This window comes from Oreochromis aureus, linkage group 23, assembly GCF_013358895.1.
Source record: "Oreochromis aureus strain Israel breed Guangdong linkage group 23, ZZ_aureus, whole genome shotgun sequence".
NCBI classification, from domain to species: domain Eukaryota; kingdom Metazoa; phylum Chordata; class Actinopteri; order Cichliformes; family Cichlidae; genus Oreochromis; species Oreochromis aureus.
This window is the reverse complement of record NC_052963.1, coordinates 31668057-31695324: the sequence shown is the minus strand read 5'-3', so window position 1 is coordinate 31695324 and position 27268 is coordinate 31668057. Positions and strand designations below refer to the sequence as shown.

At 37.9% G+C, this 27268-nt stretch overlaps 2 protein-coding genes and 1 long non-coding RNA gene across 10 annotated transcripts in view; 2 read left to right on the top strand and 1 right to left on the bottom strand.

Annotated features, from left to right (window-relative positions):
- Positions 1–4539, bottom strand: part of tgfbr3 (transforming growth factor, beta receptor III) — a 73562-nt gene extending 69023 nt beyond the window's left edge. For 3 of the 4 annotated variants that reach the window (XM_039606428.1, XM_039606431.1, XM_039606432.1), the window contains exon 1: positions 4051–4539. The gene's annotated coding sequence lies outside the window, so the exon portion shown is untranslated. Of the gene's footprint in view, positions 1–2287; positions 2347–4050 lie in introns of those variants that run through there. The other variant, XM_039606429.1, reaches the window with a different exon arrangement.
- LOC120436081 lies at positions 4462–7419 on the top strand. Its single transcript, XR_005610117.1, has 2 exons — positions 4462–4579; positions 6632–7419. It is a non-coding gene; the product is annotated as an uncharacterized LOC120436081 (long non-coding RNA).
- Positions 7420–11807: 4388 nt separating this feature from the next.
- Positions 11808–26765, top strand: brdt (bromodomain, testis-specific). 5 transcript variants are annotated; one of them, XM_031757867.2, is made up of 20 exons: positions 11808–11908; positions 15821–16091; positions 16225–16362; positions 16625–16760; positions 16954–17090; positions 17406–17747; positions 17840–17968; positions 19023–19220; positions 19315–19496; positions 19608–19897; positions 20736–20846; positions 20920–21042; positions 22668–22723; positions 22818–22992; positions 23354–23424; positions 24135–24198; positions 24293–24399; positions 24705–24877; positions 25118–25334; positions 25448–26765. In XM_031757867.2, exons 2-20 carry the CDS (start codon positions 15900–15902, stop codon positions 25508–25510), a joined length of 2904 nt encoding a protein of 967 aa, XP_031613727.1. In that variant the 5' UTR covers positions 11808–11908; positions 15821–15899; the 3' UTR covers positions 25511–26765. The 5 variants fall into 5 exon arrangements, with proteins under 5 accessions (XP_031613727.1, XP_031613725.1, XP_039462142.1 ...); XM_031757865.2 differs by lacking the exon at positions 11808–11908 and adding an exon at positions 11917–12240; XM_039606208.1 differs by lacking the exon at positions 11808–11908 and adding an exon at positions 12256–12276.
- The last annotated feature ends 503 nt before the right edge of the window (positions 26766–27268 follow it).

Here is a 27268-nt window from a genome sequence, read left to right as displayed (position 1 = left end):
CTATATTTTTGTTGCTAATCAAATAGAGTTGGTAAAGCAGGCCGCAACTGTTTCTGTATAGCAGCTGGTAGACCTTTCTCAGCTTTAATCTGAGACAAGACATACAAATAACCATGTTCTCCTGTTAATGTATTAATGTTGCAGATAAAATGTCACAAGGGTGTCTAAATGTCTAATTTTCCCCTTAGACAGTATCAGGGTTTATCCTGCATTGAAATGGGCCTTTGGTGGGTGGCAAATCGGTTGCCACAAAGTAAAAGCAATAACTCTGTTTTACTATAATTAATGAATTTCCAGCCACTTGCTTAACAAAAACTTTAACAGACTTGAATATTCTATCAACAAAACATTTTAAAAACATATTTTTATGACAGCACTGGCGATCTTATCTTCAGACTGGTCTTAAAACTTAAAAGATGGCTTACAAAATGTTCCATCTATTTATGTAAACATCCATCCATTTTTCCATTTCATTTTCATTAATCCGTATCCAGTGTAGCATAGAAGGGGGCTGGAGTCTATGCCAGCTGACACTGAGAGGGAGGGGTTGCCAGTCCATCGCAGGGCGATAAACAAGCACAGAGAGAGATAAACAAACAATCACACTTATGGACAATTTAGAATCATCAGCCTAACCTAAAAGGCATGTCTGTGAACTGTGAGAAGGAGTCAGAGAGGCCGGAGAGAACCCATGCAAACAGGAGACATGCAAACTCCTGCAGACAGGCCCCAGCTACCCGGAGGGTTCGAACCAGAAACCCTCTTCGTGTGAGGCTAACCGCTTCACAACTGCTCCCCAGATAAAATGCAAATAAAATAGCTCATGATTTTGGAGTTTTAACAAATTCATCTATAATAAAAAAAAATATATGTGGTTGCAGTAATATCCCTGAACTCACCATCTGGATGTGTGAAGTTAGTAAAAGTTCAAGCAAGCAAGCTAAAAGAATAGAGAAAGTATCCTAAACATGAGCAACCATAACCTACAAGTACACCGTGACTGCCACAGTAGTCCTGTCCATTTTAATCCAGTGTATAAAAGACACGTGTTGACCCTCTTAAGTTTTTCTCTAAACTTCTTGCACTGTCAGTCACGTTTGTGCCCACAGAAGCGCGTGGACTGAGAAGAGAATACTTTAAAGTACCCCCGTGCGCGCGCGCACACAGTATCGTGCTGTTGTCCATCTGAAGGGAATACTTCACTCCATGTTTACCTGTGTTTTTCTTTAAAGCAACTTTCTTATGAAACACAACCAAACCAGCAACAAAGAGAATTTAAGCAAGAGCTCTGTGCTGTTAGTAGACTTGTAGTCAAGACCGCCTAATCCGAGACCAAGACAAGACCAAGACAATAGGGTATCGAGACCAAGACAAGACCAAGACAATAGGGTATCGAGACCAAGACAAGACCAAGACAATAGGGTATCGAGACCAAGACCAAGACCGAGACCGAGTCGAGACGAGACCAAGACCAAGACCGAGACAAAAAAAGTCTTTAAACTCCAGCCAGACGCTGGTTCGTTTACAGGTGTCAGGCATATTTATGTGTTTTTGCTTTCGCACAGCCCTCACACCGCTGTCTACTGTCTCACTCACTTACTGAGAGGACAGACGACGCTCCACTTGACTGTCGCGTCTCTCACCTCTCTGTTTTTCACATAATGATATTATCCCTCCATATTGTGATTGGCCACAATATGGAGGGATTGGAGCATAGCTGAACCACTGTGTGAGAGCTGAGCAGCGAAAGGAAATTAAGTGAGGGTAGAAATAACTGAAAGATTATTAGGCTCCGTTTTGAGTTTTGTTAAAAAGAATGACTTCATATATAAAAAAAAAAATAAATATCACATATGCAGGACACCTTAAACTAGTTTTTTAATTAAGCAGCAAGGCAGAACAAAGTCGGGGCTGTATCAAAACACAGGGACTAAACCCCAATTCAACCAGACCCAGAACTGATCCGGAATTAAAACAGGACTACAACAGTTCAAAATCAGGACTACTTAGGACTTAACCAAGACAGAACCAGAATCAGAACTAGATGATAGTAGCACTGAAAATCATCATAGACCTGCACTACACTTTTTTTTAATTCTACCAAAGTACACTATTTAGATTGAGAAAAGTTTATATAATTATTTAGCCTTGTTGTGCAAACAAGCCTGCATAACTTACTAAATATAGAATTTGAAAAGTAACAAATGGTATCTAAAAGAAACAGGTACTAGATACATGTTCTGATGAGTTTTGGCAAACAACCATTTCACTAACGTGTGTGTCTCACCTGCTCTTGTTCGATCTCTGTTCTGTCCTCATTCTCCATCTCCTCTCTGTTCTCTCTCTCCCTCTTTGTGCTGACAATCAAGCCAAACACCAACATCATCAAATATACAGTTGAAACCAGATATTTACATACTCTTCAGATAAAAACACAAACACTTTTTTAATTGTAACATCAAATCAGACTAAATGTTTATTTTTTTAGATTGATAAATATAAAAAACATATTTGTTAACTTTAAGAGTAAAGAGAAAAACTATATGTATTTCTTAATTGCAAATGGCACCAAATTGTATTCAAAATTGAGCCACACTTATGGAGCTCCACAGTTCTTTTCCTGGTGTTTTGGTTGACATCTCTTGATTTTCACATGTCACAGAAACAGGCTCTGTGTTTTGCCTTATATGCATCCACAGGTGTGCCACCAATTTACTCACATGGACTCTACTAACCTATCAGAAGCTTCTTAAGCTCAGAATGGAATCGTCTGGAGTTTTCTTATTAATTAACAATAAACTTGGTGTATATGTTCTCCTAAATTTGATGAAAGGGATAAAATAGACAGCTCTGTCTCTCTTTATTCTGTCATTAAACTAATTCAAAAGATATTTCAACATTTATTTATCTAAAACAAAAGTTTACTCTAAATTAATGTTTAACAGTAAAAATAGTTTTTATGTTTTCTACCTAAAGTGTATGTAAATATCTGGTTCCATCTGTGAATACTGCTGTGTATTGAAATTTCTCTTGTTTTGCATAGATATACTGAACAACATACAAAGCATAATATATAAAATAACATCTACCTGAGTTTTTCTTTGAAAGAAGCTTCTTATGTCCATTGTTGTGTTCATCAGTACACAATTGAAACCGATTTAGAGAGTTTGTTTAGCCGTGGAGGGTAACAACTGAAAATATGAAATGTAAGCTAAGGCTCTCTAAAAATCAGCATTGTTGTTCGGCTTTTATTTATCCATTTGTTGATTCACTCGAAGAGCAAGTAACGCAACCAACTGATCAGTTTGATATCAATCGTTTGTGATACACCGTCATATTTACAGTATTAGTTCAGTACGAATGATTTGCTTTGGTACCTGGTCAAACTTAAGCTCTCCTCTGTCTGCAGCAAACTCGCAGGCAGCAGCTTCTCCCCCCTCGCTCACATGCGTGCTGTGCTCAGTCGCCTACTGCCTGAGCTCGGATCATACCAAAATTAGGGGGGATTTACGACGGTGCCCCATGCTTCTGAAAAAATGACCCGGGCTTAAGCCCAGTAAGCCACCCCCCGCTCCGTTAATGGTTGACTCCAAATCTCCCGAACACTATGTCGATTTGAGAACGGAAGACTGAAACAGCGAGACCAAGACCGAGACAAGACAAAAGTCCGTCGAGACCAAGACAAGACCAAGACAAAAGTCCATCGAGACCAAGACAAGACCAAGACAAAAGTCCATCGAGACCAAGACGAGACCAAGACCACGTAAAAGTGGTCTCGAGACCGGTCACGAGACCAAGACCGGTCTCGAGACATCCAACTCTAGCTGTTAGCCCGTAGCTTCAACGATAGCGGGAGAGCATGTCAGCGGAATCATGACAGATGTTCTGCTGGAGTTTTGAGCGGCTAAGTACACTGTAACTGTAAACAGCGTTTTCAGGGGATTCACACCCACAGTGCTACCTGACATTCTTTACATAAACCTTATCTTCTGGACACAAGCTAAGCGTTATCTAGTCAAAGCCTTAGGTCTTGAAAACAAGCGGACATACCATGCAGAGTCTTCAGAAAATGCCCAAGTAAACTTGGTTGAAGTTGAGGTCGCAGCGGTGGATGCGGATATCAAAGTCGTTATTTCGGCTGCACATTCACGCAGTTATTTTTGATGTAGTAAATAAAAAATCACAGAGGACGATGTCGACGGGATATTTTATCACTTTGTGTTCAAACAACCGCACTCGCTCAAAGTTTCTAACAGTTTACTACTATCTGTCTGCCTTTTTACTGAGGGCTTCATCTGGGGGCGGGGCCTGGAGGGAGGAGGCTGAGCTGCTGCGGCAGAGCTTCCCAAAGCAGGGTGCACGGTCTGCTCAGGAGCCCCTGCAGGAGGATCACAAGGTCCTTAAGTGATCGCACATATCTAAGTCCGAATGTGAGAGTGCGTAACTTTAATATTCTCAAAAGGACCCTTCAGTCCCATATGAAACATAAAGACTGTAACTGTATAGGCTTGCTACAGGTCAATCTCACCACATAGGCCAATAGAGTGATCTTTATCTACATGGAGGCCTATTATGACAGGTAATAAAAATATCTGGTTAATCAAGACTTCTGTTTGATGTGTACCTTTTGCTGCAGCAAGAGGACTTTGTTTTGAGTCATGAAAACAATTGTGTTACAAGGTGTTTGGCGGTAGGGTGTTTCTGTGTAATCCTTTGGCATGTAATGTCCAGTTTATTAAAAATCGGCATGCACAGGATAATGTGCAATTACAGTTTTACAAAATACCATGATTTATAACATATGATATGCAGTAGAACACTCAGACGTGTTCTACTGCATATTACGACTGTTAAATCATCCATCATCATCTATATGCTTTAACTAAACTAAGGTCAAACTTTGGCAATATTTATTTAACTGAGACAAACATGGCAGACATACTTGGGATTGCAAGCAGACACAGCTTGCAAGCCCAAGTGGCACTTGGGATTGCAGTAACTTGCTAAAGAACAATAATATTTTGTGAAAAGACCACTGTTGCAGGAAATCCAGAAGTGGACCGAATGGTTGTACAGTTCAAATGATGTCTAAATTATCCAATCTGTATCTGATGTGTATGCTTTTTGGATGCGTGCTATCCGAAAAGCATACAAACAGAGTAAATCACAGCATCGCTGCAACACGATGGGAGGAATTCATAACCCACCCAAAACCTGATTGTACTTTAAGCCAAATCCAAGGAGCAGGTATATAAAAAAAAAAGTCTGTTATGACAGCTGAAGTCTATTCTAGCTGCTTTATGTTCAGGACCATTACGCATTTGAATACATTAGCGCCATCATTAATGTTGAAGAACTCCTATGCTTTTCCTACTATTTTCTACTATGTCTGCTGTGAAAAAGACCATATGCACTCAGTTTGGGTTTATTATTTATATAAGCACTCTGAAAGTGTAATGGATAGGAAATTACCTTCAGCAGATTGAGAGCAGCAGTGACTGGTTGCACTGCACAGTGTCTGAAATGCCCACTGGGCTGAAGATGCAGTCACTAAACATCTCATGAAATCTCTCGCCAAAAAATCATAAAGTTTTCTACCTTTTTGAATTTGTTGATTGTCACATGATGATGACTACTTAGCAAAAATTACTGTAATTACTACAGGAAAGACATTAGATGTTCATTGATGGAGTAATTTGTCTGTTTTCTTTGCCTAAAGATAGTGACAAATGAAAGAAAATCCAGTTTTGGGAAGTGTTTTGGGAAAGTATCAGGCTATCAAATTTTCCCAGAACAGCTTTTAGGCCAGCTGACGCAGGACGGATGACAGGGTAGGTATGGGACATAACTTTCACGCTCATGAAATCATTCAGTGACCGCTCATGGCCTAAGGGCGGAGGCAGTTTTCCTCCTACATGGACAGAAATGTTTCATCACAGGGAGTCAAATTCTGTGTTTATTTACAAGGATCCTTCACACAAGGGGGACCAAGGAACCCATTTCTCCAAAACAGGCCCCAAAAGCATAACAGAGCCATCAAATTCCGTCAGTGCAGAGGTCAAGGTCAAGAGATCAAGTCCTGAGGTTTTACTTTAAATGTGCCATTTGACTGGAGTGAATGTTTTTTATGGTGAATGGGAGATCTGATGTCACCAGATAGTGATCAAAGACCACCAGAGGGCCTCAAACAAAGACAGTTTAGAGGTTACAGTGTGACTGATGTGATGCCTTTGGGCCTACATACTTTAAATTCCTTTTGTTCGGCAAAATGACAAAAAGAAAACACAAAACACTCTGTGAAATATTGCTTTCCATGTGAAGTAGAGCAAACATGAGACGGCCATTCTAAAATGGCATTCATTAACCGTTATGAATTTAAGATGCTGTTTTTTTGTTGTTGTTTTTCTCTATATATATTCTTTAATTTAAGATTTTTAATTTTTGCCTTTCACTGTGATCATTTCATTAGAAACAAAGATAGGAATATTATGTATTAGTTTCATATTTATCATCTCAGTCATTTGTATGTTTAAACATTTTGAAGCGGTTTCTAATATTAGGAAGTTTCTTGTTTTGTTTTTTTCTTTTACAGCTCTCACAACAATTTTTTGTCACATCCTTTTTATTTCAGCACCCTGCAACCCCCATCACAAGCACTAAACTGTGTGTGGAGCGATTCCTGCGTGTGAAATCTCTCGTACGCTGCTAAACAAACACCAAATTGCTTTGCTGTGATATCAGACTCCCAGCGAAAAGGAGATGCTGTATGACTTGGTACAACATAAATGTCAGCTTAGTGATTCACCACTAATGAGGTGGCACCTGTGACAAGAGGGAAGGAAACTTTTGTTGTGGAAAACACACAAAAACACACTGATGTGCTGCTTTTGAGAGTTGACAAGGAAACGCTCAAAGGGATCAAATTATTTTACATCTCATACATATGCATGTCTCCGTTAAAGTGTTCCACTTTGTTTATTTACACTGTGTTAGGGTTGTGAATACAGCTGAGATGAAGGGGAATAGAAAGTGTAACAGTGCATCAAAGATATGAGCAATCTGAAGCTTCTTCACTTTCCATTAATGTAACTCCCGTTCTTGACTCTTTATTGACCCAGTTGATTGCTCTACCTGTCAAGACCAACCATGCTTTTCACTAATATTGCTCTACTTTGAGTGCCACCAAGTGTCACCGCATGAAATAATAAGTGATCTTGGCTGAATTGCATTACACGCAAAAGAAAACTTACAGTTTTAGACAATCTGGACTTGAACATGTTCATTTTTGCTGGATTGTTATTTTCTATCACTGCTGTATGTGGTTAATGTATTCTTACAGGTAAATATAAATTACATATACAGATATGTTAAGTAATGGACTAACCATAATACATTAAACTCTTTTGTTCGGCTTCTTTACATGATGTTTCAAGGACACAGACAATGATTTTCTTTTTATACTGGAAGGATCATTTCCTTTTTATGGCTAAGGTAATCTTTCAAAAGATGACAAAAGCAGAATAATGTGTTTAAAGCCAGAATGAAGAGTATAATAAATATATGCAGAATATAAAGTGGTCAAGTTTAAAGCGCAACCTTTTCAGCGTCTTTTACAAGGTGGATAAACACAAAAAATAAGTGTCACAAAACACTGTTAGTAGTGCAGTATAACTACAAGACATCAGATATCAGTATTTCAGAGTATTGTGTGCCCCACACCCCCACTTTCAAACACATTGCATCTCAGTAGTCAATATTTTCAGCAGTCATCTCAGAAGAACAATTAGACACCTCCATTGTATAGGTATAGCCACTGTTCTAAAGAGGGTCAAATATTTGCCTCTGTAAGTATGGCAAAAAGACCAAAATCTGATGTACTTTATGCAAGACAAGCCTTTTTTTCTCTGATAATATTTTATCTTGAATTGGGTTGAAACAATATTTTTTGAATGAAAAGAATAAGTTATTATCACAGTGATAGCCCCTCTTGCTTTGTCCTCGCTTCAGCAATGTTTTTTGGACACTCCAAACGTTTGAGCAGGGCAGGGTTGTTATTGGACTGCTGTTGACTTGGATTGCAGTGTGTTATCAGATGGACAGAGTGAAGAGGGATTTTCTGCCCCACATTTTCTCAATCACACAAAGGCCACAAAAAAAGGCAAAGCCAACATTAAAGCCTCATTCCAGCTGGCTCTTGGTACAGCACGGTGTCTTTGACTACTGACCAGGACAGCATCTCACATGTTCTCACTTTGATTTCAAATACCTATCAGTAGCAGGAAAGATGAGAGGGCTTTCATTACTGTAGCACTAGTTTTATGGTAAAACTGGGGTTTTTCTCCTAAATCATTGCAGAAACACATCTGATTTCTATTTAAATGTGGCCTATTGCTTTTAATTCATTTTAAAACCAAACCAAATGCTGCTAGACCACTCCAGACATCTTAAGTTAGATGAATGGATATTCCATCTGGTAACAACATATGAGGACAATAATGCAGCAGGTGGACACAAAAATCTGCACATGTATTTTTTTTTCGCCAAGGTAGTCAGCTGTGAAAGCATAGTAAAAGTCTTCTTGTAATGTTAATTTAACGTAGCTATTAAGTAACCAGACAGATTGGCAGCACCTCTTCCTTCGGGCATGGCCAGTAAACTTACATATGAGATTCTGAAGTCCCTCAATGTGCTCAAAAATTTAGACTTTCATTTAGTCTGTTCTTTATTCTAATAGTACTTTTCCAGGTTATTTTTTTAACGATTTAAATAAAGGTAAACAAAAAAGACACAAGAAATACATTCTGTTAATCTCACATATAGTTTAAAGGTCACCTGGAAAAAAAATTGTTGACTTCTTAGAGATCATCTCATATCTGTTATTAAAAGGCAATACACTTTCATTTTACCAGAGTTGCATTAGAGGTTCCCTGTAATTTGCAATTTTCTTTAGAAAAACAACAGAGTTTTGTGGTGATTTCTGTCACTCAGTTTAAATGTGATGCACAACAGGAGATTTAGTAGGTTCTTTTAAGTATTTCTTATTCCCATTTTGGACTTACAGCTGAAAAATAAGAAATTGCATTTTATTTACAAACATAAAGTGTAGCATAATAAAAATATGGATTCTGTTGCCCTCTTATGGATGGTATAGAGCAAGGTAGGGATTTCCTCAGCATGTTTTCTGCTCTTCAGTGAAGGAGTTAGACCATTAGAAATAGCAATTCAGGCAGCAGGAGCAGAGGTAAGAAAAGTGCCATCCTTTACTAAACCCTGCTCCAGGAACAGGCCATATCGGTTATTAAAAGGCAACCCGCCAACATTTTTCAAGGGTTACCAAACACGAGACATTCCCAGCCCAACTACGGAGAATAAAATTAATGTAGCATGGCTATATTTCAACTCTATAGTTTTGAAATGACTTAGAATTAGAACACTTTTAATAAGATCATCATTTCCTGGCTGATTGTTGTCAGGCTTTTATTTACGCTGTGTATGAATTTTGGATTAGAATCCCACTGGAATTACAGGGAAAAGACATTTATTGTCTTATGAATAGAGCCAAATATTATTTATTGCCTTATAGCTTTGGAGTTGCTACTGAATTTAGGATCATCTTAGGTGGGAATTTTAAAAAGTAAATACATTAAAAGTTTTAAGCAAAGTAATAATGCCACGGTTTAGTAAAAGTGCAAGCATCAAATTGTATTTAATGCATAAATACTCAATTTTATAAAATGGAAATATTCTAGTCATTTTGGTATTAATTTAAGTTATATTAACCATCATGTCTGTCTTGATGTGTTGTTGTTTGAATTAGAGTTAATCCTGATTATTTAAGATTTGCTTAGCTAATACAGAACAATGCGTCACCTAGGATCACTAAAGGTTTGGAATGTGGTAAACCAGATGTAAAGCCTTTCCTGAAAATAATATGACAAGTACTTTCCAAGTAACATAAAGTAGCATTAAAGCTATTTGACTTCTGATTAGAAGCAGTTAAATGTGTAAACAGTGTCTCTTCCCTCACTTCTTTTGAGAAGTTTATGTTTGTTCATTCAAAAACAAATACCCGTTGTTTCTCCTCACTTTTGAAACATGGGCAGGGCAGAACCTTTTCCTTTATGACCTCCTCCCTTCTCAACAAGCTTCCGGTAATTGTCAGGGGAACTCACACTGTGTCAGTATTTACGCTCAGATTCAAAACTCATTCTGCCTGCCTATACCTTTCGCTTTCTGAACTTCCTTGCATTTGGTCTTTTATTGGTATACTGAAGACTGTTTAACACCCTTTTCTGCCTCAGTTCCTCAAAGGTCTATTTCTTGCATTTAAATTTAGTTTGATGCTATATAAATTACAATATACATGCAAACACGTGTTTTCACTTTAGACTGCAGTCAAAAATCTCTTTTACTTACAAAGATATACAAGTGAGCCTTTAGAAAAGACTAAAACCTCCAAAAAACAAACTGTTGTTAATGTTCTGAGTTTACTTGCAGATGTTTAAATGACAGCCAATAATTTCATAATGACATTTAAACAAAAATGTGAATATTCCAGTTAAATAATTTATGGGTATGAGGGACATAAAGGAAAGCAACATGCCACCTCCTTTTGCACTCGAAGCTGTTTAATTTCGCCACACATTTTTGGCCATGGCTCCATCTTGTGGAAAGAAGGTGTAAGTGACTAATGTCGAATTAGATTTATGCTCCTCTTTACTGACAAGCTAAAGACTTTAAAAATGCAATATTTTCCAGATTACCTTAGAAGAAAAACAGGTTATTTACATATAAAAATGCATGCACAAATACACTCACCGGCCACTTCTTTAGGTACACTTTGGTAGTGCCAGGTTGTTCCCACTTTTGACTTCAGAACTACGCTCATTTGTCATGGTACAGATTAAACAAGATGATAAAGGTAACTGAATCATTCCTCAGAAGTATTGGTCCATAGTGATGTCATAGCATTGTGCAGTTGCTGCAGATTTGCAGCTACACATCCATGATGCAAATCGCCTGCTCAACCACATCCCAGAGGTGCTCCATTGGATTGAGATCTGATGACTGAGGAGGCCATCTCAGAACAGTGAACTCATCATGTTCAAGAAACCAATTTGAGATTTACTGAGTTTTGTGACATGGTGCATTAGTCTGCACAAATTTACATTAAATGGCACAATGAAGACATTTGACCCAATCCTGGCAATTTTTATTGTCACTGCATAGACACACTCAAACTCATTGAAGTCTGGTTCTAAAATTGTTCGTACTTAACACCTATTTTGTTATTTTTAAATGTTAACTCAACTTCAGCTTAAATTCAAGGCCTGTCTATTTCACAGGAAGTAAAGTTATGTCTGCTTCAGGTGATCCTTGTAAAAGTCACATTCACCTCAAGCCCTCTAATATTTTCCACTTTCACAACTAAGAATAGCCCTTAAAACTGTTTACTGGCATTGTAAAGCGCTTTGGGTGCCTTGAAAAGCGCTATATAAATCCAATCCATTATTATTATTATTATTATTATTATTGTTATTGTTATTATTATTATTATTATTACTATTGATTAGAATTATAATGTCTCGTTGCATTTTCAAAAGTACAAAAAAATAAAATACAAACTTTGAGTAAAAGGGCGTAATTCAAGTTGTTTCATATAAATATAGTTTTAAAAAAACACGATAGACAAAATCGCTTAATAAATCAAGTACACGTAACACAAGGGATGTTCGCTGCTGAGAATTGTTAGTCCTGTTTAATGAATGCAAATTTTCCGTTTCTGAGTCAGCCCGTGAACTCATCGCTCCGCCCAGATCCCAGTTTTCTGTTCCTGGTGATCCACAGGCACGTTTCCCGCCACAGTTATCACAAGTCCGCAGCCCGCTTTCGCAGTCTCACAAACCAGGCGAGTGGCATTATTATCTGCAGGAGTTGCTCAGCGGAAGCAACCGATAATGTACTGGGATGTTATCGACTTACCATTTTGTTGGGAACGCTCAACATAAATCATGGTTTAAAGAGAAAAACAGTTAGCTAAACACTTTGTGGGAGGCGTTGTGATGGTGATTTTAATGTCATTTTTAAAAACTCTTTCAAAGACAAACATTCGGGTAGGTAGGTAGGATGTAGGCCAATCAAGTCTGGAGTCTTGAGCAGAGGTGTATAAATTTGAGTTAGTTGCCGTAGAAACGTCCACTACCGAAGAGTTGAACGCAGGATTCCGCGAAATCTCGTAAGGTAATGTTTGATAGCACGACAAAGACGACGACGAAGGTAGTGGTGATGATAACCAGAGCAAACTTGTGTTATGGTGGTTGGTGAATTTTTTTCCAATATGTTGGACTTATATAAAAGTCAACAAACTGATAGGAAGACTAACGAAACGTGACAGCTTCTAAACACTTTGGTTAACGCTAGCTAGACATTGGCGCGCTTAGCCGCGCTAAATATTTGCTTAAAGCGACTTGCGTTAAAAAGAAGAAAATAATTTACAAACTAGCTGTTAAGGGGTTTTTTTGTGCAAGATGCAACTGCTAAAATGTGCAGAGATGAGAAATAGAAAGCGTTTAACTTTCTAGCGCTGACGACCAAACTCATCCGGGAGCATTAGGACATTATCAGGGTTGTTAGTGCATAAAATACAAAATGCTACTACTTAAATTGCCCCATAGTACACTGCAACTGCGGTTATTTTGTTTGGTATAGTACACCGACTGTTGGTAACGTTAGCTGGCAGGCAGACTAACCGGTGGGCGAGACTGAAGCTGGTTTTATGGGTCCCACAAATGTGCCTGCCATTTATTGGTTGGACAGAGAGGGCGAGAGATGCGCTCCTGTGCATCCCTCCAAGATCCTGGCTGCTCGTTGCTTAAAAGCAGATGACGTGACGCACTTTAATTGGTAGAGAAGTAATACATATTTAATATTAAATATTTAATGTAAATGTACGATATTGATGCCTAGTACTGTGCATAAGTCGTGAGTTGCCCCTAATTTGTCGATATTTTACTACCATGCACACAGACTTGGTATTCAGCAATAGCTCTCCAGGCTTTCCGAAGGCCTTTCAAAGTATTTCTATGGACATTGGCTGTCTTTTAACTCAATTTCAGTACAATTCTTGTACCTGACCATTTTCAGGGGATTTTTTGTTTGTTATAACATGACCTATGAATCATTTAAGCATCAAAAAGGCACCTTACTTAAGGGATGAATCTTTACTCGCCTTCTTACTTGCAGCCTGCTGCAAAAAGATCCATTTACTGCCTCATCAGAAATGCTCTCTAGGTGGGTGTCAATAAGTAATTTTTAAGGAAGGGAAGCTGGGAAAAAGGCTAATGTATTTCAAATTACACAAGAACTGGACTGAAAATCAGCAGGCCTGATGGAGTGTTGGGTGTTTGGTTCAAATCATCATTATTATGTACAAAGGAGGTCAGGAGAGAAATACTTAGCTTGCAAACTTGAGCAAAATCCAGAATCCTCTCACCTGTACGTGTATAATTTGCAATCCAACATATTTCCTTCAGCACACAGTTTACAACTGTGAATCTGTATATCACCATCATTACACAGATCTTTAGTCACCACATTTACAAATGACTTTCCCAAACACATTGAGGGGAAAAATTCACTTATGGTACATATGTTTGTAGAAACCATTATCCTCTTTTTAGAGTTGAATTCAGTGTCATGCTGAATAACTTGAACAGGCCCTGAACAACTGCTGGCAGCCAGCACTAAAAGGAGACCACAACTAAGTGATTAATAAGACTGTTTCCAGTAATCCAGTGTATGTTTAACTATTTAGAATGCTCATTAATGTATGATTGAAAAGGATGGGTAACAACACCTCAACGTATCAGACCACATAGTGTACTAAAAAGATGCAGACATACTGCTGCCTCATCTGAATTGTATAGTTTTATGCGAATATCAGTGATGTGAGACCCTTATTAAATATGAGGGGACTCCAAAAAAATCTTTCTGAAGTTTGTAACTTGGCTCATATGGATATGGTTTTATACCTAAAGGAGCCCAATGTTTTGGCTTTATTACTGTTGTTTTATTTGGTCAAATCTACAAAGCTTTACTGTTGCTGAAGTAAAATGTGCACTGGAGCAGTTTTGGAGAGATGCTGTAGATGGCAGTATTACATGTGTCTAGCACAAATGAGCCTCTCCTAACCTTCCATTCTGAAAGAGTTGATACCTGTATAGTGTTGTAGATGTATTGTCAGTATATTTCTGTGGATGTTTACTTTAATGTAGAAAGTATTTATTTAACCAACAAGATTAATTATAACAATGAATTAATTTAGATTGACATATAATGCCCCCGGCAACATTAATCAGATTTTTTTGGGGGGGGTTATCTATACATTGGAATCAAATTTTGGTTTGAGTAAATATATTTATTGCAGTATCTTTTCAATTAAACAGGTAAACAGGATTGTGCATGGCCTACTGTAATCAGTGAGTCCACATTGGAGAGGGGATTAGTTTTTTTTTCTTTTAAAATATTTCTTTTCTGTTTTGATTCTGCTATAAATCTAAGAAGTGTTTGTACATACTCATTTTCTGCTGAAGAGACGATAGTTGTTAGACTCATTTATTGATATTAAGGTTTTTTAAGAGACAAAAGATTCATCCTTTGCAGCTTTACATTTTTTTCATACAGTGGGTAAAATAAGTATCAAAGACGTCACCAAATTTCTAAATAAAGATATTTCTAAAGGTGTCATTAACATGAAATTCTCACCAGAAATTTGCAACAACACATCCAGTCCATACATGCAAAGAAATCCAACCATGAATGTCCATAAATTATGAGTAAAAATGAGAAATGACGCAGGGAAAAGTATCGAACACACTTAATGAAATTCCTTTAAAACTTCATAATTTGTTTAATACTTTGTACAAAAGCCTTTTGTTGGTGATGACAGCTTCAGGATGCCTCCTGCATGGCCTGTTCTTCCACACAGTCTTTAAATCCTGAAGGTTTCCTTGGGCCCCTGCTTTGAACTCTGGGCTTTAGTTCTTTCCATAGATTTGGATTCAGGTCGGGTGATTGGCTTGGCCGTCCTAGCAGCTTCATTTTCAATTTATAAATTGTTTTGTAAACAATGCCATCAGTATGTTTCGCAACAATAAGGTTGCAAAGGTCTTAAGTGCGATCAGTAGTTTTACCCATCATGGGATGTTTCTTGTGTGACGACTACACCTACAACTACTACTACTTCTTTTTATATTATTTATTGGCTGTGTGACACCTTGGTAATGAAACATCTTTTTATAGGCCTTCAGTTGGGACTTTGTGCAAATTAATATCAGCTGATAAAGACGCAGGCTTGCTTTCTAATTACTGATAGATTTCAGCTTGTGTCATGACTTCCATACCCGTTTGCACCTCTTTCTTCATGTGTTCAATACTTTTCCCTGTGTCATTTCTCATTATTACACATAATTTATGGATATCTATGGTTTGACTCCTTGCACGTGTGAAATGGATGGATTGTTACTGACATCTTGGGAGAATTTGATGTAAATAGCATATTTCGAAATATATTTACTTAGAAAACTGGTGACATGTTTAATACTTAATTTTAACTGTATGTATTTGACATTTAAGTCTTCAATTTTATATTAAGAATATGAATGCTATAGCAGTCACAGGGAATATTAATGCCCAATATAAATTTTTAAGAATTTAGGGGGTCAAGATAGACTAGTTTGCAGCATTCTTGCAGTAAAGTAGTTTTGTTATATTATTGTTGGTTTAATCAGCAGATGCTTTCCTTTTTTCACTTGACATGTAGGAAAACGTGGTACGAGCATCGAGTTTCTGCAAAGCAATTTCCAGGCGGTTTTTCCCCTGCATGCAATTTGGATATCGCAATGTCTGAAGTGAACGTCTGCCCCCCCGTGAGTGGAAATCCCCCTCCACCAGAGGTCATAAATTCCAAGAGGCGTGGACGTGTAACCAATCAGCTACAATATCTGGAGAAGGTGGTGCTCCAAGCTTTATGGAGGCATCAATACTCATGGCCTTTTCACCAGCCAGTGGATGCAGTGGCACTGTGTCTCCCAGTAAGTAGTAAAATTGTAGTTGTAGCACTGCAGTAAGACTGCGGTCATGTGTATTTAATGTTTGAACCTAAAACTGTCTTCATGAGCCACACTTCAGAAAGGCATGTTTTCATGTTCATGTCTTTGTCTTTAGGATTATTATACAATTATTACAAATCCAATGGATCTTGGCACCATTAAGAAGCGGCTGAAGAATAGTTACTACTGGCAAGCAGTTGACTGCATAGACGACTTCAATACTATGTTCACCAACTGCTATGTGTACAACCAGGTAAGATGATAATAGTTATGTTGCTGTATGATACCAAAATGTAACCACAAAGCACATTTCATATTCCTTCACAGAAGCAAGATGTACAAAAATCAGAAGTAGTCCTACGATGAAAAAAAGTTGGACAAAAAAAATCACACTTTTGTTTTGTTTAACTTTTGGTACTTAACAATATTGGAATGCATCTCAGCAGTTTAAACTGTCACAAAAGCACATTTGCCTTTTTTTCTCCCTATTTAATGCATCATTTGTCTTTCCACAGCCCGGGGATGATATTGTTTTTATGGCAAAAACCCTCGAAAAGCTTTTCCTGCAGAAACTTTCTAAAATGCCTCAGGAAGAGTTTGTGGTAGAAGTCACTACAAAGGACCAACAAAAAGGGAAAAACTCTAATGCAGGTATGTTGCATGCCCCTAACTAGTAATGCAGGGTCATTTTGTCCTGTCTTATAATTTTTGTAAAATTTTAAATGAGAAAGAGAAACTTCAAAAATGATGTTACGATGTTACCACAGGAAGATATTAAAATTGCACTGATTTTGTTCACCATATAAAATGTTGTTCCTGTTTAACTTTATCACCTGTGATGCAGATGCATTAAAGCACAGATCCCTCGTGTCAGAGGTTGTTCTTCAGCAGACTGTGACAGTCATTCCTCCAGATGTCCCTCAGTCGAGCCTACCCATCCAGCTCTCTGCACAAACTGACTCAACACTGAGCACTGAAATGGTTTGCAAACAACTTTCAGAATATACATAAAATCATGCAATGTTCTATTTAAGTAAAATGTGAGATAAACGGTGTACATGAACTTAGATGTACTGGTAACGGTTCCTTATGCGATTGTCTAACCAAAGACCTCAAACAGTGCATGCATTTAATATAGTAAGTGCATCATCGCATATAGATGATCATCATTAATGAATGATGTCAAAAGCTATTAATCATTATTATTACTGATTGTCTTTGTGCCTTCAAACAAACTTTTAACTGTCAGTTTTGTTATTTGTGTCCCACTGCTTTTTTTCCTTTTTTAATATCTAGAGCAAAAAAGGTCTCAAGCGGAAAGCAGAGCCCACCACCACCTCAGTGATCACCAGCAGTGAAGTCTCCCCTGCTGAACATTCAGCACCTGGTATGCTGATCTCCCACAGAGGCAGTGGAAGGCCCATCAAGCGTCCTAAGAAAGACTTGCCTCTCTTTGAGGCCAAGAAGGTCAGACTGTCTGAGCAGCTCAGATGCTGCAATGATATCCTGAAGGAGCTGCTCTCAAAGAGGCACTCTGCATATGCATGGCCCTTTTATGTGCCAGTTGATGCGGCTGCTTTGGGTCTGCATGACTACCATGATATCATCACGCATCCCATGGACCTGAGTACCATCAAGGTAAAATGTCTGAGCTGATTAACTGAAGCTTGTAATGTGATTTTCAGTATATGGTAGATCAGTTTTCTCAACAAAAAATGTTACTTCCTCAGAAAAAGATGGATCAACGAGAGTACGGAAATGCAAAAGAATTTGCTGCCGATGTTCGCTTGATGTTCTCCAACTGTTACAAGTACAATCCACCTTCAAATGAGGTGGTACACATGGCAAGAAAACTTCAGGTACATTTTATCAATTTATTGATTTCTTAAATCAGTAGGACAATATTTAAATGTAAGTTTTGTTTTGTGTTTACCTTCACATGCATTTTGCATGTCCTTAAAGCCGCATTCACATCGAATGAAATTCACTTGTCCGACATTGGTTGGTTGCTTATTGTTGGTCACTAGTTGACATTCAAGACTCTAGTTGCCATTGGTAAAAGTGTAATGTATTTACTGGCCTTTCATATGTCTTTTAGCAGAATTCTGTGCTTTTTTAAAATTGAAAGTCATTTGAATTACATGCCTTAAAGTTGCACCCGCACACCTCAGCTTGCAGAATGGCATCGGCTTCCTGTCATCCCTGGTTGCCAAATTGCTGCTGGTTGCTTCCTCTGGGGATGGGGCTTTGGGCCTAAAAAGCAAATGTGTTTTAGTTGCTAAACTTGAAATCTTAATTTTTACATCCATGTTTGCTCCTGAGCAGATTCCCACTTAATTCATTTATCTGCTCTTTGCTAACTTCTGAGACATTGCAGTTAACAAGTGTTCTCATAGAAATTATTTGAAACCATTTACAGTGTTGTATCATCACAGCCACATGTACAAGACACCAAACAGAAGCACAACAACAGCGGGCTTATTATAGTTTAGACTACGTCTTAGCAGTAACATGTTCCACATTGTTCCACACATACACTTTGAACCAGTTTTAATTGAACTGTAAAAAACAAACAAACAGATAAATAGTTTTTCACTTAGTTGCAGCTGCGAAATGTTAAAAAAAAGGAAAGCGTCTTTGTCTTTGCTTGTCTATATATCCTGTGATTATGAGCAATTTTTGTACAATAGGGGTGGTTTACAATTTATTTATTTATTTTTTTTGCGTAATGGAGCATTTTTGCCACTAACCATCCTCAAAAAAACAAAACAAAAGGCGTTCAAATACAACTTATTGGTAAATGAATTGCTTTGACATGCCCCTGTAGCAGTTGTATAGACTAACCTACGTCAGTTGAAGAATTACAGTTGGTGTAATTGCTAACAATACTGCAAAAATATTTTGTTTTAACAGGAAGTTTTTGAGGCCCGGTATCTGAAGCTTCCCCATGAAGCAGAGTCCTGTCAGACATCACATCAGCAAGAAAGGGGAAAAGGAAACCGAAATGGAAGTCTGTCAACTTCAGAAAGTTCTGTCAGCAAAAGCTCATCATCTGAGGAAGAATTTTCATCAGAAGAGGTAGCCATTCGGCTTGCCAATCTGGAGGATCAGGTCAGTATTGCGCACACAGTAACAAGCAAGCTTTGAGAAATAAATCACTAAAGTGCTCTTTACTTAACTGTCTCGTTAATGGCTCCCTTTTCAGTTGAAGGCTGTCAGTGATCAGCTGAAGAAGTTTGTCCAGGATCCCATGATGAAATCAAGGAAGAGAGAAAAGCTGAAAAAGGAAAAAAGATCACGGGAAAAGGATATAGCTCGACTAAAGAACAAATCCTTGAAATGCAAATCTGTTGTTCAAAGAATCGCAACCAGCACGAGCTCTTCCTTGTAAGTGAACCCCACTTAATCAATATTTTTGTGTTTTTTACCTAACATAAACTGTTGGGCTGTGTATGCTACTATATAAGCTAAACGTAAATATTTCGTACGTATGTATAGGAAAGAAACCAGACCTCCTAATCTCTGTGAATCCATGGAAGATGTGGGTTCAGCCCCATTGGCACCAATGACTTACCAGGAGAAGAAACAGTTAAAACTGGACATCAACAAGCTGCCTGGTGACAAACTGGGCAAGTTGGTGAAAATCATCCACACCAGGGAGTCTTGTCTGCGAGATTCTACTCTGGAGGAGATTGAAGTTGACTTTGGAATTCTCAAGCCTTCCACACTACGAGCTCTGCAGAGGTTTGTCGCAGAGTGTCTGACTAAATCCGTCAAGAATGTAACCAGTAAGTACAGCGTGACTTAATCAGAAAATACAAGTTGGTCTGCTAAACTTGAAGTCTCTTTACAGTGACAGTGCTTGCTTATCAGGTCAAGTAGTCAAAATCTGTCCAGTAATGGTAAAAAAAAAAAAAATTGGTTTAGTATATGCTTGTCTTTATACATACAGTACAAGTCAAAGGTTTGGACACAACACAACAACTCATTTAATGGCTTTTGTTTATTTTTACTACTTTCTGCCTTTTAAATACATGCGGAAGACATCAAATATATGAGTCAAAATGTATGGAACCATGTAGCATAAATAACTCAAAATATGTCTTATATTTTAGTTTCCTCAAAGTAGCCACCCTTTGGTTTGTTGGTAGCGCTGCAAACCCTTGGCCTTCACTCAGTGAGCTTCATGATGTAGTTACCTGAAATGGTTTTCACTTAAGTCTTGCCAGTCTTGGTAGGCAGGGATCAGTCTGCCAGGACGTCTGCTCCTGGCCACTGCTCCTGGCCGCCCCACGGACTAAGGCCCGGTCACCAGACGCTTGCCCTCTGGCACTCTCCCAGGGCCTAGCTCCAGAGCGGGGCCCTGGTAGTAGTTACAAACCAAAATTCTGCTCCACAAATGTATCTAGCATGAATTTTTCAAAAATGGCTGAAGAGTAGGTTTAAAAAAAAAAAAGTAAGTGGAAAATAATGTGAATTATACTGATATTTTTCTACTTCTCAACACAAACTGATAAAATTATAGTATTTACAGCAAAATAATTAAACGATAAAAACAATATTATGTTAAATAGAAACATAATTTTGCAATTCTATTGTTGATGACCTGTATGTCTTGCTTCTCAGAAAATAGACCAAAGCCCACAGGAGCAATGCAGACTGCAAAACTAAAGGATGGCAGAACGTCTCAGACTGTCGGCAAAGAACAGCGCTTAATTGGTAAAAAGAGGTCATCAGGTAAGAAACAGATTTGTTGCAATGGTACTTCCACATGTGAGACAGTGTAAAAATTTCAGTCTTGTGTTAACAGCTCAAGTCGTGGCCTCTCCTAATCTCAGCTGCTCCTCAAGTGAGAGCAGCAGCGGCAGCTCATCCGACAGCAGCAGCTCGAGTAGTCTTTCTACCGCCTGTGATGTCAGTGACTCTGAATCAGGTCTGGTGCTGTCTTCAGCTTATCCATCTCTTTTTCCCCTTCTTTCTTACATGGGTGCCTTTTTTCATTAATTTGTTATATTTATTTATTCAATTATTAAGGTCTCCTTTCTTTTGTTTACATTTCTTACACACCTTTTTGTGATCTGTTGACATGGACGAGTCCTGCATGTTTGTACCAATGACAGCTGCAGTAAAGTCTCGGTCTTTTGGCATTTTTTTTGTTTTGTTTTTTCATTGTTGATGTTTTAGTAGGCACTGAAGTGTGTTGCATAATAGTGGTGGCATAAAACAGAAAAAACATAAATCATAAAGTAAATTTATGCAAGGCTGAAAAACGGCATCTCTGATGGGCGATTGGTGCAGTCGGGCATGTGTGCTCTCTCTGATGACGGTCTTATTGCTTTTTTTTTTTTAAGGAAAAAATAAATGAGAGCTTATGTAACAAACAATTCTTATTTTATGCCACCAAGATATCTCAAATAGCTTGTTTTTCATGATGCTTGAACAGGAAACTTTAAGAGGCTGTAGCCTACATTACAGAAATAAAAAATCTAATCATATGCTTACCAGCTACTTTTTTTAGGTATCCGGTCTTTAAATGATGACATGACGAATCCTGCTTCTGGGCCCAAACTACCCTGCGTTTAATAAGGCTGTTTAACACATTTTAATGCTTTGTATCTTGTCCTTTTTAATCTCAAAAAGCCCCTAAAAACAGTCAGTGATCACTGTCAGCCTCTCTCGGTTTTAATTACCGCTATTCATTTTAAAGCTCAGTTTTTAAAACCTTACGATGTAAATACAGCCCAGCCCATGCAGCAGTATATTAATGACTAACCTCGTATGATGGATGCATTACCTCATTTGTTCTCCTGACTGAAGTTTGGTCCGTTTACAGCATCCTGCCATGCGACTGCATTTGTCCCTAACCATCAGGAACCCTCACGTTAACTTTTATCGAGTGGAAAAAAGTCCTCCGTTCGTTAGCGTTCGTCCTCTAGCTTCACTGTTTATATTATGCTAACATAGCTGTGCAGCTAGCAATCACGTAGCACATCATTATATACCAGCTAGCCCAACTTCAGTAACCCTACAAACATCACTGCTATTGACTTTGCATGGTATATTATATTTAGATGGAAACTAGCGAGCTAACTCCCTTCTAACTCTGTTAAATGTGATAAATTCTGTGTTCATGGATGCCTAGTTGTTAAACTTAATTGTTACACCTGGTAAAGCAGCCACACTGATGATTCTATTACAGATGAAAGAATTTAGACAGTTTTTCAACTCTCAGTGATCCCGCAGTGATCATTTGACTTAAGGACCTGCACCGGAGTTTGGGCCCAGACACGGCTAATGACGTCAGACTTAAAGACCGGATACCTGTTCAGCTACTTATTAATATAACTATGTAATCAAGCAATCACATTGCAGCAACTTGGTGTATTTGGGCAACCACCTGTTTAAAAGTCCAGCTGAAAAAATGAATAATTAATTAACACTTGGAACTATTTAGCTTTTCTTGAAGGTTGTGTGAAAAGTAAATTGTTATAAATTTCATGGTGTCTTGTTTTTCCAATTTATGGCACAAAATGAGTTATTATTGTCAATGTTTTTCAGTGCTGAAAAAGAGGAAGCGGAAATCTAAAGACCATTGCCAAAATGTTAACAAAAAGGTAAAAAGATTCTCTGTTTGCTTTATTCAAGAGACCAATGTAAGCTGGCAGGTTACAGTGAAAAGTAAGACTGTAATTTCTTCTAATGTCAAAGGTGAAACATGCTGCTGGTAAACAGATGTTGGGAGGAGCAGATTTGACGAAAGCATTCGTCAAGACTTGTCAGCTTTTTGTTAATGGGCAGTCTGTAAAGGAAGCAGACAAGGAAGGACACCCAGCACAGCACGATGCAGCGCTAACCTGTGATGACTTCACTTTATCGCCTCCAGGTATTGTTTTTGTCTTTACAAATGCAACATTTGTCCAAAAGTGAAAAAAGATTTGCCAGCCTCTTGAAAAGATCTTTCCACAAGATTCTTTATTCCTCAGTAATAACAGTTTTCTCACCGTAAAAAGTAGAGTAACAGTTACCTGATTTTACCACCACCCGTTTACCTGGTAGGCCAGACAAAGAACTAGCTCCTCCTTACCCTCCCCCTGCTCCTGGTTTGGAATATAACACTCAAGCTTGCCTTTAGTTGGTTTTACTCAATAGTAGCACATGTGTGTTTAAATAAATGTGCAGAAATCTGCTTCTTGTGTCATTGTAATGAGTTGAGAATGAATTCCTGTAATTTACTGTTTGTCCAGATTTGTCTGCACTTTTATCCCCCATGGGATCTCCCGTAGTTCCACTGGACTGGGCTGCTGCAAGATTTGAGGTACGTCAAAAAGCACATTTCTGCACTCAAAGGCAACTTTTACAAAATCTGCTTTGTAACAGCTTTATAATATTCTAGTTAAAAAACAAACATGAAAAATTTGGGGTAGATATTAGATACATGTTTTATCATATGTTGGGAAATATGTGTAGGCATGTGCTGCAACTACTATGAACAGGCCAAAGTCAGTACCAGCAGCTGATTTAAAAAAAATAACATGCCTGAAATGATAATGAAGAGACCTTTATTAAAAACGTGTAGTCTAGCAGAATCTGCCATCTTTCCCAGCAGTTTAAGACATGTCAACCACTCACCAGCTCATCCAAGTAATTTAGAGGCCTTCCACCCAAGGCTAACAAAGGCTTCGGGTACTTGCCAGTACTGAGTAGGGATATGTTTTGTTTGTTTGTTTGTTGTTGTTTTTTCATCTTCGGCTCACAGTTACTTTGTCAAAACATTTGTCCAACATAGTCTTGTATTAGAAAAAATGCATGTTGTTGTAAATGCAGAACAACTGAACTTGTTAACAGTCCAGATCAGTGTATGCTTGAACTTCCAGTTTAGGTATATCATAAGGTAGACTGACATAACTGTAAGCAAACAGAATTACCAAATAAATATTCTGTTTCATGTACCTGGCTGCTCCATGAGCTTCTGCTTGCTCTGCGTAGCAGACCTCAGAGTCTTTAAACAAAATGTTGCTTTTCCAGCAGGGTCCAGTGCTGTCCCCTCTTGCAGACAGCCCTCTGCAATCCAAAGACGAAATAAGACCCAGTAAGTCACTTTAAATCACTTATTATTACATCACCATCTTTAAAAACAAGCGTTTTCTTCCTAATGTTAGGAAATGTTAACTTTATCATGGCAGATTTCCGATATACTGCAGATCTTCCTGACAACCAGTTGATTAATGTGCCTAACACTGATGCTGCGAGTAAATCTGCTGAGGGAGAAAAACCCCAAATTCCCCAAAAGGTTGGTTTAATACTCCAGAAAACTGTCATGATCATTTATCTTACTTTTATGTGCTGATATAGCTAGAAATTATATAAATGTTCAAGAAGGATGTGCTGCTTTTTATGTGCATTATTTCACTAGAAAGTGGTGCAAATACTTTAAAATGTGGTGTTTCCACCACCAGAAGGCATTAAATTATTACAACTCAACTTTTTTTCGGTGGTTTTTCCCTCTAGTGGCCAAAACCTAGGTGGTTGATGCCAATAAATGCACACCAATGTTTGAAGTGAATGCATCTAAACATGGTGATTTCCCTTGCTTAGGATATTGTGGTGAAAAACACTGAGCCTTGGATGAGATTGGGAAGACAGAGAGAGACGGTGATGCCACCTGCAATCAAGTCCTCAAAAGAGAGCTTCCAGATGTTTCGTGAAAAAGCACTGAAAAAGAAATTGTTGGATGAAAGCAAGGAGATGGAGGTTCCTGAAAAGACCAGGTGTTCACACAGTTAATAGTTAAACCATTCAATCTGAATTTAAATTAATATGTAGATTTAATTAAGTTTTCTGGCATACAGTTGTTGTCTTTTGGCCAAAGTTTTAAGGATGCCAAAACTAAACTGTGCAGCATGAATGAGTGCCTGTATCCCAGTTTTTGGTTGCTATAAGCCAAGATATTTTTTTTTCTGATTGATTTAAAGAGAGCAAACTCTGTAACTAGGGTATTCTCCTTCTAGCCTACAAGTCCCATGTAAATCGGAACAAAATCCACAGCCTGTTAAGGACGTTTCGGATTTGCCTGGAAGTATTTGCACAGAAGGTCCCTCGGATGCTCCCAAACATGTTGAACAGCAAAAGGCTAAAGAAACGCAACCTCTAACCACACAGCCGTCTTTAGATAAAGAAAGAGAGCTGGCCCGCAAAAGAGCGCAGGAACGTCGCGAGCGAGAAGCAGTGAGTACCATCTGTATCTGTTTCAGTGATCCATTTGTATCATTTCATTTGATTTTGGTAAAAAATATCATGTTAAAAAACTGTTTTGCTCTTTCTTTTTCTCTTTTATATAGATGTCTGGTATCGACCTAACCTTGCAACGGGATGTCATGACTACATTTGAGCTTGAACTTTGAGCCTGGACTAAAAGTGAACAGAGATTCATCTGAAATGTGTTTGATGTGTTGATAATTTTTTTTTTTTCCTTTCAATGCCTTGTACATGTCAATAAACCTAATAAAATAAATGCTTCATTTGTGCAGGTGGTAGTAATTTGAGTAATTTGGTTTAATACTCCAGAAAACTGTCATGATCATTTATCTTACTTTTATGTGCATTATTTCACTAGAAAGTGGTGCAAATACTTTAAAATGTGGTGTTTGAGCCCTTTCCAAACATCATTTCATCATACTGTTAAGAGTTGATTTTGTTAATGTTTATGTTCACGCAGAGAGTTTGATCAGACATGTCAGCGATGGAGGAAACCACAGTATACACACAATGTTTGCACTTTTGCAACAAGCATATTTTAATATGCTTGTCTTTATTTAGTGGAGTATTTGGAAACATTTTTTTTGTTTTCTCGGCATGGTATGTCCTGTTTGTTGTATAGTGCTGCTGAGAGGATTAAAAGAGGAATGTTTTAATCTTAATGCACTTTTGAAACTGTTGAGATACAAATGCTATTATGTACATGTTATTACATCCCAAAGATGTGGCAAAGACCTGGCGAGATTGATGTTGTAAGCATTACGGAAACCTGGCCAGGTGCTCTTTGGCACAACTTGACAAAATGTTGAGGCGCCATCAGGTGAATGTAAAGTCATGCACATCTTAAATGGGCATGAAGTGCAAATGGATCTAGTCCTTACTTAGCATTTGATAAATGCCTGCACTAGTGCCCTCTGGATTTTCGCCTGACTGGGGTTAAAGTGCCTTCATAAAAGAGTTATGTTTTTCTCTGCTGTTCAGAGGTTGATAGATATGCATGGTAAGCTAGTTCATATCCCATCTACTGCAGTTTCAATGCCACTTTGTTGCGTTGTCTACTTAAACGTGCAGCAGTTGTTCTGGTATTAAATGTTAATGTCCTGTAAGTGTTTACCGTGGTTTTGTTAATACTGACTTAAATATACTTGAAATGTAAACAGAAAACTGGTTTATGTGTCAGAGTAGCATGTTTACACACTGACTTTTTTCTTCTTTCTTAAAATATTCTTGGATTTAAAAAAAAAAAAAAACTGAGCCAGGAAAAAATATTACAGTATCAAAGTTTTCTTTGTGCAATTGACTTCTCAGTTCCTTGAGTACTTGAAATGCCAAATATTGTGTTAGCTGTACATGCACTGCACTTTGTTGTTCATGCAGTTTTTTTCTTACTCAATAAACCTTTTTCACTAAACCGTCTGGATCACTTTATCAAAATATCAGGTTACTGTACAAATGCATCTTACTCATAATGCAGATGGTTCCCCATAAATCTATTCAAGAGTTAATCATATGGTTACCAGCATGAACCACAACTACTGGGAAGTTTGTTCTCTTTCATTTAGTTATGGTTACTGTGCTGCATGTCATAGTGTAAAATAAAACCCAACTGCTGGCAGGTCAAATTAGCTAAAGGTATATTATTTAAACAATTTAATCTCCACACATGCTATCTTCTACACTAATTATTTATTAAACGATGAAATATGAAGGAGCAACAGAACGTGAACTTGACGAGTGTGTGTGTCAAGTTCACGTTATTTATGCTGTCACTGATAAAGCTACACAAGAAATGATTAAACTTGAATATTGTGCTTGATATTTAACCAAGCACAGAATATATACTTTTTAATGTTTTCATGAATACAGAAACATATCTAAGAATTGTTTCCATTCTTTGTTAAAAT